Source organism: Bubalus kerabau, chromosome 1 (genome assembly GCF_029407905.1).
Source record: "Bubalus kerabau isolate K-KA32 ecotype Philippines breed swamp buffalo chromosome 1, PCC_UOA_SB_1v2, whole genome shotgun sequence".
NCBI lineage: Eukaryota > Metazoa > Chordata > Mammalia > Artiodactyla > Bovidae > Bubalus > Bubalus kerabau.
In genome coordinates, this window is record NC_073624.1 from 6175636 (window position 1) to 6189168 (window position 13533).

The following is a 13533-nucleotide window of genomic DNA, read 5'->3' on the forward strand; positions in this document are numbered from 1 at the left end:
GCGCTGACCGAGGGCCCATGGGACTCTCCACAGAGTGAATGTCTGTGCTTGGTGACTTTGCTTACCTTCCCAGAGGCCTCTGGGACTAACTTTCCACTTGCTGGACAGGCTTCTCCTCTGCTCAGAAGGTTGCTTTGCTGGTCAGGCAGCACATGGGTGCACTTCCTTTTACTTCAGACTACGATGCTGCTTGGTCAGGGTCACTGGGTCACTGATTCCAGCAAAGCTCTGGGCAGCTCTCCATGCTGAGGGTGGAGCTCACCACACAGGTAGACACTGAAGTTATGTTTGTGGTGGACGTTGACCTAAGATTTTTATTTGTATGGTGACTGATTTGTAGGTTCTGTTCCTAATCCTGTCTTTAAATAGTATTATGATTATTATTTTCTTTTTTTTGGCCGAGCCGCTCAGCTTGTGGGATCTTAGTTCCCTGACCTGGGATCCCAGCCGTGAAAGTGCCAGGTCCTAACCACTGGACTGCCAAAGAATTCCCTAAGTTATATTCCACCTAAGGAAATAGATCAGAAAGTGCTTCCTGAAGGTGTTAGGTGTGACAGTGTAAAGCAACCACCTTACCTGCTCTGTGGGGTGGCCAGTGTTTGCGTCTGCCCTGCTCACCCGCGCTCCAGGGTGGGTAGGTGACCCAGCTGAAGGGCGTGGTCTGTCTCCTCTCCTCTTGCAGGTAAACGCGTCCCCGTCCCTCACCTCCAGCACTGCCAACGATCGAATCCTTAAGTACAATCTGATCAATGACACCCTCAACATCGCGGTCCCTAACGGTGAAATTCCAGACTGTAAATGGAACAAGTCACCCCCAAAGGAAGTCCTCGGCAATTATGAAATCCTGTGAGTTTGTGGGTCTGTGCCGCTGGCCGCATGAGTGTCAGATTGGGGCACGGGGGGTGGGGGGTGTGCCAGGGCCCAACCCAGATTTTCTAGGCGCATGTGAACTCACCTTATCGGGTAGAGTATTTTGCCCTTTGATGTTATGGGAGAGATCTTATTGCCGATGAGTGCTGGGTGCTAAACCAGGCCTCTGTCTAGTCTCTGTCTAGTGCATGGGAAATATTAGAGCATTGGCCAGGTGAGCTGTCAGGGCGGAGCTAGTCACTCACCATGGAGCAGTGACCAGCCATGCCTGGCCCACCCCTGAGACCCATGTGACACCGAGGAGCTCAGTCTGCACACCTTTGAAAGTGTTACTCACTCAGCCGTGTCCAACTCTTTGAGACCCTGTGGACTGTAGCCCACCAGGCTCCTCTGTCCAGGGGATTCTCCAGGCAAGAATACTGGAGCGTTTTACCATTCCCTTCCCCAGGAGATCTTCCCTACCCAGAATTTGAACCTGGGTCTCCTGCATTGCAAGCAGATTCTTTACTGCCTGAGCCCCAAGGGAACCTGGTGCACACCTTTCGATGGGGATAATACAGCTGAGAGGAGGGCACACAGCATTTAGGGCCTGACACCCGTCGTCACAGCTCATTTCCCAGCAGCCTCGTGAGGTGAGGGTTGTCGCTGGCTCCGTTTTACACACATATGGAAACAAAGGCTCAGAGGGTTACGTGGTACCCTGATAGTGACATAAAGTGGGGGAAGGTGAGAACCCATCAGAAGGGCAGTGGCTGAGTGGGTCTGACTCGTTCTCACTGTGGAAGGGTGAGTGGACGTTGGAAGGACAGGGGTGGGGCTGTGCTGGGGGCCAGAAGGCCGGGGGAGGAGCTGCAGGAATGGTGTGCAGTGTGATCCGTGTGACATGGGCAGTGGTTGCCGTGCCCACACCTCCCTGGTGTGGCCGGCATTTCCGCATGTGGTGGCTGGTCCGAGAGTGGACAGGGCAGGAAGTGTGGAGGGACACTCCATAGGGGGTTGTCACGGGCACCACTGCTGCAGAAGGTGTGGGCTGGGGAAGGGGGGCTAAGAAAAGAGGGAAATAGCACTCAAGCCCAAGGACTGAAGCTGTTAGGATCGCATTAACTATTTCTGTAAAGTCAAAACGTACATTTAACAATTTCATTTCTTTAATTTTTAAAAAATATTTTTATTTATGTATGGCTGTGCTGGATCCTCACTGCTGACCGGGCTTTTCTCCAGTTGCACATGGGGGCTACTCTCTAGCTGCAAGGTGCTCGGACTTCGCACTGTGGTGGCTTCTCTTGTGGAGCCCAGGCTCTAGGGTGCTTGGGATTCAGTAGTCACGGCTCGTGGGCTCAGTGGTTACAGCTCCCGGGCTCTAGAGCTCAGGCTCCGTAGTTGTGGCCCACAGGCTTAGTTACCCTGTGGCATGTGGGATCTTCTTGGAGCAGGGATCAAACCTGCATTCCTGGCATTGGCGGGCAGATTCCCCACCACTAAGCCACCAGGGAAGCCCCTCACTTAACATTTGAAAACAGTGAAATAGTTGTGAACTTTACACCCGTGCACCGATCCCAGGCCCCTGGCGGGTAGCGCCGCTGCTCTGTGGATATAAGTGTGCAGCCCCGGGAGCGTGGGAGGTGAGTCCATGAGAGCAGCACTAGGGGCCCAGGGAGGGTGGTCACAAGCCTGAAGGGTGACCAGCTGGCTGGTTGGTTGTATCTTCCAGCACATCTGCTATCCAGACAAGGCATAGAGTAGGCAGAGCGTGGAAGTGCCCTGGGTGGGGTGCTTGCCAGGTGAGGGGGCAGGACAGGGAAGCAGCAGGTCTGAGCAGCTGAGGACAGGGAGAGGGTGGGCGGGGGGCTGTCAGACATTGAGCTGGGAAGAGAAGGGGCAGAGGTCAAGGGGCAGAGGTCAGGGTGTGGCTGGCGGCTGAGGTTCCGCAAGGGGTGCAGTCACCGAACATGAAGAGGTCGGGTGCCCCGGAGGTGGGGCTGAGCTGGGGTGGAGGTCATCGGAGAGGGCGGTAGGTCAGGGGATCAGGGTCTCATCTGTTTGGTCACTGAGGTCACCAGCAGCAGTGAGCCGAGAGCCTGAATCTTAAGGAATTAGGGTCAGTGACCTGGAAGATTAGAGGTGACCGACACGGCAGGGAAGGCTGGTGGACTCTGCTGACCTGGGAAGGAGGCTTTGGAGAGAAGTTGCAGGGGGAGGGGGGGTTCCCCTGCAGACCCAGGGGCATGGTCAGTGGGAGAGAAGACAGGCCCACTCGAGGGGCAGGAGGGGAAGCCAGGTTCAGAGCAGGAAGGTGATGGGGACCTTCCAGGATGAGGCGGAGGACGAGGGAGGCTCTGTCCATTGCTAACAACGGACAGAGAGTCCTTGGTACAGAGGAAGAGTTTGGGGGTGGGGCCGGGTGGGGGCACGTCCAGAACCTCCCGGGGTTGGCACTGTGGGCAGTGCAGGGTGACAACCATGATGCAGGGCCTTGTGGGCTCCGTCCTGACAGCCCTGAGACAGGCGAGGGGGCCCTGGGTGAGCCCCCCTTCATCAAGCTGAGGGTGCTGGGGAGGTCGTGGAAGTGGGCTCTAGGGAGCCTATGGGGCCCTTTGCCCACCATCAACCCATTGCCCCCTTGAGGGTGTGGGCAGATGCCCCGTTTCCAGTAAGACGCATGGTCAGAAGCCTCAGTGCTTCCAGTTGGAGAGACAAAAAGGTGGCCTTCCTTGCAATGCATTCAGCGACCCTCTCCCCGGGTGAAGTAGTAAGAAAAGGTTCCACCTCAGAGCCTATGGTGCTGGGTCCTTCCATTCAGGGCTTGCTCCCCAGTGCTTCAGTGACCCGTCAGAGTCTCTGTGGGCTTGCAGCCGAGGTGCTGGGGGATCGGGGAGGATGGGTCTGGGTGAGGGGGGCAGACAGGCCCCCAACATCACAGGCTCTGTCCTGTCCTGCCATGCCAGGCACTCTGCTTTCTACTGGGTGCCCTCAAGAGCCCTTCAGGTGTCCCCAGTGGAGGCCGGCTCACTTGCCCGTGGCCACAACCCTGGTGTGCCACCTGGACGTAGACGCTCTTGCTGCCACCCCAGCTCTCCGTCCCGGCCTCGGAGCTGCAGGGCCTGGCACTTTGCATCTGCTCCGTCCAGGGCCCAGCTCAGAAGATGCCGGGTCTGCTTTTACAGTCTTCTAAAAATGACTGTTCTGACTCCTGTGAGTGGATCCTGCCTGTGAAAAGCCCCAGAGAGCAGCCCGCCAGCCCAGGAGGGGCCTGAGAAGGGCCATCTGGTCTCTGACCCTCCTCCACGCTCACCCCGTCGTTGGGCACACCACCCCCAGGAGTCACCCATCCCAGACGGCAGCTGCTCACCAAGCGCTCGTTCCCGTTGGTGTTTAAGCTGCACAGACCAGCACCAATGCCCAGGGAAACTGGAAGCCCACCTGTGTGTCTCCCCTCTGCTTATTCAGCAGGTTCTTACTGCATACACGCTCCCCACGAGAGGGGTGCTGGGGATGAGCCAGACAGAAGGGGTGGTCACTCCAGCCCTTTGGTCAGTAAGGTAGACACGACACAAACAAATAGAGTGATAACGTATGAGCAGGAGCCCCTGGTGGGAAGAGGGGCCAATGCGCCTCCTGGGAGACCCCCCCACACACAGGCGGATCCACCAGCATCCCTGGGGAGTCCTCTGTCCAGCATCGTCTCTCCTTGGGGAGACAGGAACGGGAGGGACCCACAGGTTGTGGTCTGACCTCCCCGTGTCCGGCAGAGGGAAACCTCGTTGTGTCTGCCATGAAGATGACACTCTTCTGGCCTCCCTCCTTCCCACCCTCCCCTTTCACCCCCAGTGCGGAAAATGCATCCTTCATCCTCAGAAATCTCTAGCCCAGCCCACCCTCAACCCACACGTGGTGATTCTGGGAATAAGCTTTAATGGAAACACACCCTCTTCCAGAGGTCAGCAGAACGTAGTTAAAGCAGCATCACTGAGCGTCTTAGTACCTTTCGCATTTGATGTGGACATCTTGGTGGGTGCTCAGCCAGGGTGTGGTCAGCAGTGACACCCACACACACATTAGAACAGTGGACAGAAGCTTCACACTCTGAGCTGCAGGGTAAAAAGTTCCAAATTAAGAATCCTAAGTGAAGTGAAGTTGCTCAGTCATGTCCAACTCTTTGCGACCCCAGGGACTGTAGCCTGCCAGGCTCCTCCATCCATGGGATTTTCCAGGCAAGAATACTGGAGTGGGTTGCCATTTCCTTCTCCAAGAATCTGAAGTCCTGGGTTTTATTTAACCCTACCTCTGCCACGTACCAGCTGTGTGACCTTAGCCCACCGAATAAACCTCTCTGAGCCCCAGTTTCCTCCAACAGGAAGTGGGACTCATGATGCCTACGAATCTGAGTCAGGAGGGTGATGGAAGCCCCGGGAGGGATAGGAGACCCTGTCCATGGAGGTCCACAGTGCCAGGGCCGGAAACAGGGCCTGTGGATTTCACCCCTCTCATGGGGGCCCCACCCCAGCAAGAAAAGGTCACCAGATGCCTTATGGTCAGGGTCGCTGAGGTTCTAGGTTCTTTCTGGTTTAAAAGTGCCAGCTGTACGTCCCCCCCGGGCTGTGCTTTAGCATTGCACAAGCCCCATGCAGGAGCGTCGATGGGGAGGGGCGGGTAGATCATGGCTGGTGGAGGTGAAACTGGCCTCTCCCTGTCCTGGCTACCACCTCCTGGGCTGGTCACTCACACCCCGTGCCCTGTCTGTACCAGGGTTAGTCATCCTCGCCCCACAGATGCTGAGCGAGGTGCTGAGTGTAATGTATTTTCAGACATCGCTTGTCTCCTTGGCTACCCTGGTATGTCATGCCTTTCCCTGAGGCCATTGCCAGACTCTGTCTGGTGGCCTGTATAAAAACATCAACTGCAGGGTGTGGGACCCGTCCACAGTGACAGTTTAACAAGGTTGTGCTCATGTGTTCTGTGGCCTGGGATGGCCCTTGGTGGACTGCCAAGGCCACCTGCTGGGCAGGTGAGTTTGGAGGCACGCAGGCTGCTTCTCTGGTTGCCATGGCGACGCCGCGGGAACCCTGGAGATGGCCCTCTGTCTCTAGGTATGACGAGGAGCTGGCGCAGGGTGACGGGGCTGAACGAGAGCTGAGAAGTCGGCCGGGCCAGTTGCTGGGGCCCAAAGGGAGCCGATTGAGAGATGCCGGGAGGACCGTCCTCACCACCTGGAAGTGACCACCGGCAAGAGTGAGACTTACAGCCCGGACCCGGTCAAAACCTATCACTGCGCCCAACCCTTGCCGAAGACACCTATTTTGGAATTTCCTTTTTCTAGACCTTTTTTTTTTCCCTTTCCTAAACCCTGTAAATAAATAAAGGCACTTCTTTGAAAGGTTAAGGAAGTCTGTTATTGGGGGAACGTCCCTGTTTCTCTGTCACTCCCATCCTCACCATACTTCTGGCTCCAAGCTATCAGGATTTTTCCCACACCAAGCAATTCTGCTGTGGCCCCAGATGTCCTACCCCTGGAGGCAGGGATTCCCCAACCTCCTAATGCCTGATGGTTCGAGGTGGATCTGATGTAATAATAATAGAAATAAAGTGCACAATAAGCGTAATGCCCTTGAGTCAACCCGAAACCACCCCTCACCTCCTGGTCTGTGGAAAAACTGTCTTCCATGAAACGGGTCCCTGCTGCCAAAAAGGGTGGGTACCACTGTCCTGCGGTTAACTCTGTTCAGACACCTGGAGATGGAGTCAGATCCCACAGGTAAGGGCTCAACCCCACAAGACTGCCCGCCACACTCACAACTTCAGGCGCCAATCACAATTCCAGTTGTTAACTGCTTCCTACCAACTGGCTCCAAGTCAGAGGTTCCCACAACCCTATCCTTGAGTTCAATTAATTAGTGAATGGGACTTGCAAAATTCAGGGGAACAGTTTACTTACTCCATTGCCAGTTTACATAAAGGATGCAACTCAGGAAAAGCCAGATGGCAGAGAGGCACAGGGCAACGTATGGATGAAGGGACACAGAGCTCCTGTGCTCACTCTGGGAGCATCACCCTCCCAGCGCGTCCATGTGCTCAGCAGCCTGGAAGCTCTTCCAATTCCATAGTCTGGGGCTATTTATGGAAGCCTCATTACATGGGCATGCCTGCGTGCATGCTAAGTCGCTTCAGTCATGTCTGACTCTTGGCAACCCTATCAACTGTTAGCCCCCAGGCTCCTCTGTCCATGAGATTCTCCAGGCAAGAATACTGGAGTGAGTTGCCATGCCTTCCTCCAGGGGATCTTCCTGAACCAGGGATCAACCCCGCGTCTCTTATGTCTCCTGCATTGGCAGGTGAGTTCTTTACCACTCGCGCCACCTGGGAAGCCCCAGTGCATGGCAATGATTAATTAAATCACTGGCCATTGGCGACTGACTCCACCTCCAGCCCCCTCTCTTCCTTGGAGGTTGAGGGGTACGCCTTGGTTCCCCAGGCAGCCAGTTCATGTCCAAGGCCATCCAGGAGCCCCAGCCACCAGTCGTAGCACAAACTGGTTTGCTTGAAAGGGACTTGTTAGGAATAACAAAAGATACGCATTTCACCTTTCTGCTCAGTAGCAGTTTCAGGAACTGGAAACAAAACTAAATATAACAGATGTCCCTGTAGGTCTTAGAAAGAAAATTACAAAGGTTTTGTATGCTGGGAAAGGGGATGGAGACCAAATACATATTTCCTAAAAATCACAGTATCACAATCTATTTCATTAAGGCTGAATAACTAATTCACGAATGTATAAGATGAGCCCTTTGGACAGAAAGGAAAAGCTTCAGAATGTGATTTAGTTTATTATAAGGTAGGTCACATTTTTAAAATTTGGCACTAAGTTCAAACCCAAACCCAAACCTGAATATCTTACAGAACCATGCTGCTGTGAGAAAGCAAAGTATTTCATCCGACAACTACTTTTGGTTTCATTCCTCTCAACTCGACTGTGATCTAGAGGAAAACAGGCAACTAGAAATATTAGCACCTCAGCATTTATCATTACAAAGGCCCTTGTCTTGGTGCTCTGAGGAGACGCACTGGGTTTTGTAGGTGAGCCTGTCGGTCAGATAAGCCCAGACAATTCCCGCCATGTGGCTTACATGACATCAGCCTCCGGGCTTGCCGCAGACGCAGAGGTAAGCGCAGCTGGCAAGTCACTGGCGGCAGGATAAGCTCTTGACATGATGTGTTTACAGCAAGCCAGCCTGGACTCCCGTGACCCACAGAGACATACAGGGAGGCAACCCACGTACCTCTGTAGAGCGATCGATGCATCTGAATCACCCCTGGGGATGTTCTCTTATTAGAACATTTTATTGTCACATTTGACACCTGTTCACTAATGCTTCACTCATTGTCCTGAGTTTCTCTTTCAACTCCCCACCTATGTGCCATTACAATGTTAGGAATAAGATTTTCTTGTTATGTAATTGTGCCAAGGACATAGAGGGCTTCTTCCTTGGTGGTTCAGTGAATAGGAATCCGCCTGCCAGTGCAGGGGACACGGGTTCGATTCCTGGCCCCGGAAGATCCCACGTGCCATGGGGCAACTGCTGAAGCCTGTGTGCCCTAGGGCCCTTGCCCTGCAATAAGAGAAGCCACTGCAATGAGAGACCCAGGCACTGCAACGACGGAGTAGCCCCCTCTCGCTGCAACTAGAGAAAGCCAAAGAGCACCAGTGAAGACCTAGCGCAGCCAAAAATAAAATAAATTTTAAAAAGAATATAAAACATGGATCTAGTTCAATATGTGGAGAAGGCAATGGCACCACACTCCAGTACTCTTGCCTGGAAAATCCCATGGACAGAGGAGCCTGGTAGGCTGCAGTCCATGGGTCGCTAAGAGTCAGATACAACTGAGCAACTTCACTTTCACTTTTCACTTCCATGCATTGGAGAAGGAAATGGCAACCCACTCCAGTGTTCTTGCCTGCAGAATCCCAGGGACGGGGGAGCCTGGTGGGCTGCTGTCTATGGGGTCACACAGAGTCAGACACGACTGAAGTGACTTAGCAGTAGCAGCAGCAGTTCAATATGTGTGCTGTGTGCTCACTCGGCTCAGTCATGTCCGATTCTTTGCAACCTCATGGACGACTATACGTGGCCCGCCAGGCTCCTCTGTGGGATTTTCCACGCAAGAATACTGGAGCAGGTTGCCATTTCCTCCTCCAGGGGATCCTCCCTGCCCAGGAATCAAACCTGCGTCTCCTGCATCCCTCACATTGCAGGCAGATTCTCCACTACTGAGCCACCAGGGAAGCCCCTGCTGCTGCTGCTAAGTCACTTCAGTCATGTCCGACTCTGTGCGACCCCATAGACGGCAGCCCACCAGGCTCCCCCGTCCCTGGGATTTTCCAGGCAAGAGTACTGGAGTGGGTTGCCATTTCCTTCTCCAATGCATGAAAGTGAAAAGTGAAAGTGAAGTTGCTTAGTCGTGTCCGACTCTTGCAACCCCATGGACTGCAGTCTACCAGGCTCCTCCATCCATGGGATTTTCCAGGCAAGAGGCCTGGAGTGGGGTGCCATTGCCTTCTCCTATTTCAATACAGAATGAGTGAAACGTAGTACCAAATTCAAACAAATTGCAATTTGTAGGAACTTGTCTGCTGCGTTCACGTTAAGCCTGAAATGGCCTCAGCTTATTGATCGGCGTGCTTTGTGTATTCCCTGACATTCAGGCCTGGTGTGGATGGTGGGTGTGGCTTTGAGCCTCTGAGTCAGACCTGGGCTTGAGGCCCGGCTCTGCCATTTATTAGTGTGTTCCTTGGACCTTTGCTTCCTAGTGGATAAAAAGGGGATTGATTTTATTTGCCTCAGAAATAAGAAGTGCTACCGCCCACCCCAGCTGGTTCTTGCTCCAGCTCTGACCATGTTTTCTTCCCCAGGAGGGGGCCTAATCCTCCACGCAGCTGGGGGCTTCCACCCTCCACTTCTGATCACAGCTTTTCCACCCACCAGTTCTTCCAATCCAGGTTCTCTGTTATGCTGCCTGGTTTTGGAAAGGGTGGAGTCCCCAGCTGGGAATGAGCCCGCAGCCTGAGCATGGGGGAAGTTGATTCACCGAGGGGAGAAGTCAGCAAGCCCGTGACCAGGTTGCTAAGCGAGAGCAAATGCCTGTTAAATATATTTATATCAAATATTGACAGTGACATGAGTGATGTCATGTTCTAGAGCAGATGTTTCCTCTGGATAGTTCCAGTACACGCACGGGGAGGAAGTACGTGGTGTCCGAAGCAGGCCTTGGCAAACCGTCAGGCTGTAAACAGACTGTGAGGTCACTGGGCCAGGCCTCCAGCCGTGGTGTCCCCCTTTGCAATCGTCTGGGTTAACAACTTCTGTTTTCTTATCAGCTCCCATTACTTTTTTCTGTTTGATAAGGTTGAGGGGTGAAGGACAGGTCCCCAAGTCTGAAGGCCGTAGCATCTGATCAATTTCAGGATGATTCTATTTGATTTTTCCCAGAGGAAACTCATCATTTGCCTGCTTCCTGCATGGGCTGCTCCCCCAGTATTTTTCAGCAGGTGCTCAAGCCCAAAATGAAGGAGTCCTCCCACCTGTCCCCCCCCCCAGCACAGCAGTCCCCAAACCTGGTGGCAGGCTCCTCAATGGACCTCCCGCGTGGACCACTGCTCGAGCCCCACTGAACTCGGCCCTCAGCCCCCTCCCGTACAATCGGGCTGCACCCTCCAGCCCAGAGGATTTTCCTGACCTGTGGCCATTTCCCCCAGCACAGGGCGGTTCTTCAGTGCACCCCATAAAGCCTCCCGTGCTTGGAAGAACCTGGAAGCCCTCCATACATGGTATTCACCAGCTCCAAACTCACCTGACTCATCTCTGCCGGGGTCAGCCTTCCTCCAGGACACTGGCAGGGTGCGTTCTCCCTCCAGGTCCATTTTCCAGCTCGGCGGCCTCTCTAGCCAGCCAGGGGAGGTGCTTCCCTGGTCTCCCCAGCCTCAGGCCATCAGCCTCCTGTGGTCCAGGGAGGCGGGTGAGCATCTGCTGCAGGGACCCTGCCCAGCGGCCAGTGCCCACAGGGTGTCCTTTTGTGTCACTTACCAGGAACTACGTCCAAGTGGGGTGCCCTGGGGCATTTCAGGATCCCTGCGGGGCAACAGGAACACCATCAGATTTTGCTTCCTGTTTCTCATTAGGCAGACGAGGTGTTTCTGTGGACACAATCACTGATGTAGGTTGGGGGTGACTCTCTTGCCTAAAGGACAGTAAAGGCACTGACCTGGCATTTCTGTTGATACAAGCCCAGGTGCCCCCGAGGCTGTCCTGGTTCGGGTGTCTCATTCAGAGCCGTTCTCCACGCTCCTCTCCCTCACCTTTTCATTCCCATTGGGAACTGAGTCTTTGGGAGTTCCGCCTCCTGAATTTGGCCCCCCTCTGTCACCACTGTTCCCGTTTATTCCACCATGCCTCTTCCCCCCAACTGCGGTCAGCGCCTCCCTGCTCCCCCACCCCAGGAGCTGCCTTTCTGATGTTTTAGATGCAGCTGCGGCTCCTCCAGGGGTGAGGGTGGGCTGCAGAGAAGTGACTTCAAGGGCTCCCTCCTGCCGAGGGTCTCTGCCATGGCCAAGCACACCAGACAGCTCATGCCTCGGGATCCGATTCCCATTCTGGCTGGAAGCGTGGGCCAGGCTGTCACAGGGCTCCAGGTGGCCTCCTACGCGCCCAGCCCCAGAGCGAGAGCTGTGGTTCCCCGTTCACCTTCTGTCCCAAGACTTAGGCTGGACGGCAGATGGTGCGGGGCGAGAAAAGGCACCATAAAAGGGGCCCACAGGGGCTTCCCAGGTGATCCAGGGGCTGAGACTCCATGATCCCAGTGCAGGGGTCCTGGGTTCCCTCTCTGGTCGGGGGGCCAGATCCCACGTGCCACGACTGATTGTTCACGTGCCACGATGAAGCTCGAAGATCTCATGTGCTGCAACAAAGACCTGGAGCCGCCAAACATATAAGTAAATAAAGGAGGGGCTCCACAGGGGCACCTGAGGCTGGTCTAGTTGGAGAGACCTCACGCGCTGAGTTTCATCTGCTGACATTGTTCCCGAGGAAGAAAAACCAGTCCCGAGAGCCAGGAGTGGGCCTGGCCCTCAGAGCTTGGTGTTCTCCTGTGGAACATAAACAATCACACAGAGGGGCAGCCTCAGACCAGGCCACCGTGTGACCAACCATCAAGAGAGAGCCCGTCCACCACTGCATTTGAACCCGAAGAGCAGCATCCACATCACCCAAGCGGAAGGATGACCACGCTTCCCCTACCCTGTCCTGGCCACAGAACTGACTTCCCCCAATCACCATTCTCATCTGTCCCGAGCTCCCCCAATGACCACCACCATAGACAAGGTTTATTGAGACACTTGGTCACAAAATCGCCTGCCCTTCCTCAGAGCAGCCAATCCAGGGCAAAGCCCACCTCCCCAGACCCACCTGTCAGCCAGCAACACCCTCCCTCCCACAAGCCCTGACGTCCCAGGCCATTCTCCTAGGCAACAAGCAATTCACCCACCTGTCCCCCATGGGGGCGTTGTTCCTGGTCTTTGACTGAAGAACGTAAGACTATGAGAATCTTTAATGATTGAGCATGGGGGATTTCACTAGTTTTGACGTGAGTGAGTGACTGAAGTCACTCAATTGTGTCCAACTCTTTGTGACCCCATGGCTGTAGCCTACCAGCTTCCTACATCCATGGGATTTTCCATGGCAAGAATACTGGAGTGGGTTGCCATTTCCTTCTCCAAGAGATCTTCCCGACCCAGGGATTGAACCGGGTCTCCCGCATGGTAGGCAGACGCTTAACCATCTGAGCCACCAGGGAAGTCCCAGTTTTGACGTGGCTGGGTTTTAAGAAAGATTGGCTCCTTCCCCAAGGCTGGCAGAAGCCCTGTTCAGTCTTAGAAACAGATAAACACATTTATCTCTTTAGATGGTGCCGCAGGCAATGTGAGTCGGGAGGCAGTAGCAGAGGACCCCTCCCCCGCCACCGCACCAGCTTAGGAAGGAAGCTGGCCTCTGGTGTCCCTGCCCAGGAATGCAGCCACCTCCCTTACTGGCAGGTAAGGGGAGGAGAAACCCAGGTAGGCCCAGGTGCAGCTGGGGACAGCAGTATAGTTCTTCAACTTTTTCAAATTACATTTCCCACAGAGCCTTAAGGGCCTACTAAATTAAAAACAAACAGCAGCAAGGACAAAAAGCCAGCCTCTAACTTGAAAAACAGAGTGCTTGCTGCCCAGTCCTTCCTGGTCGGAGGAGGTGACTTCCCAAGGTCACACAGCCATGGAAGGGCAGAGGCTCGCTGGGACCTGGTGCCCGTGACTTCTCATCTAGCTCTTCACAATGCCCCCCCATGCTGTCTCCTGTGGAAAAGGCAGGGGAATACCAGGTCACTATGGGATTCAGGGGTTGAAACTGGAGGCTTATAAAATCAACAGACACTGGTTGTCACTTGCCATTCAGAAGGCTTGGGGGAACTTCCCTGGTGGTCCAGAGGCTAAGACTCCTCGCTTCCAGGGCAGGGGGCCCAGATTCGATCATAGTATGGGAATTAGATCCCATATGCTGCAGTTAAAGACTCGGCACAGTCAAATAAATAAAAGTAAACAAGAAAAAAAAAGTTTGGGGAAATTGGAAGGTGCACCAA

At 54.4% G+C, this 13533-nt stretch overlaps 1 protein-coding gene and 1 long non-coding RNA gene across 4 annotated transcripts in view; one reads left to right on the forward strand and one right to left on the reverse strand.

Annotated features, from left to right (window-relative positions):
• TTLL1 (TTL family tubulin polyglutamylase complex subunit L1) overlaps positions 1-6244 on the forward strand; it is a 36765-nt gene extending 30521 nt beyond the window's left edge. For both annotated transcript variants that reach the window (XM_055565999.1, XM_055566005.1), the window contains exons 10-11: positions 683-846; positions 5958-6244. In XM_055565999.1, the coding sequence (XP_055421974.1) occupies positions 683-846; positions 5958-6087 (294 nt within the window). In that variant the 3' untranslated portion in view covers positions 6088-6244. The remainder of the gene's footprint in view (positions 1-682; positions 847-5957) is intronic.
• On the reverse strand, positions 4766-11775 carry LOC129641286 (uncharacterized). 2 transcript variants are annotated; one of them, XR_008709293.1, is made up of 3 exons: positions 10947-11775; positions 10714-10859; positions 4766-6077 (listed from the first exon to the last, which is right to left on the reverse strand). It is a non-coding gene; the product is annotated as an uncharacterized LOC129641286 (long non-coding RNA). The 2 variants fall into 2 exon arrangements; XR_008709290.1 differs by lacking the exon at positions 4766-6077 and adding an exon at positions 10166-10334.
• Positions 11776-13533: the final 1758 nt, after the last annotated feature.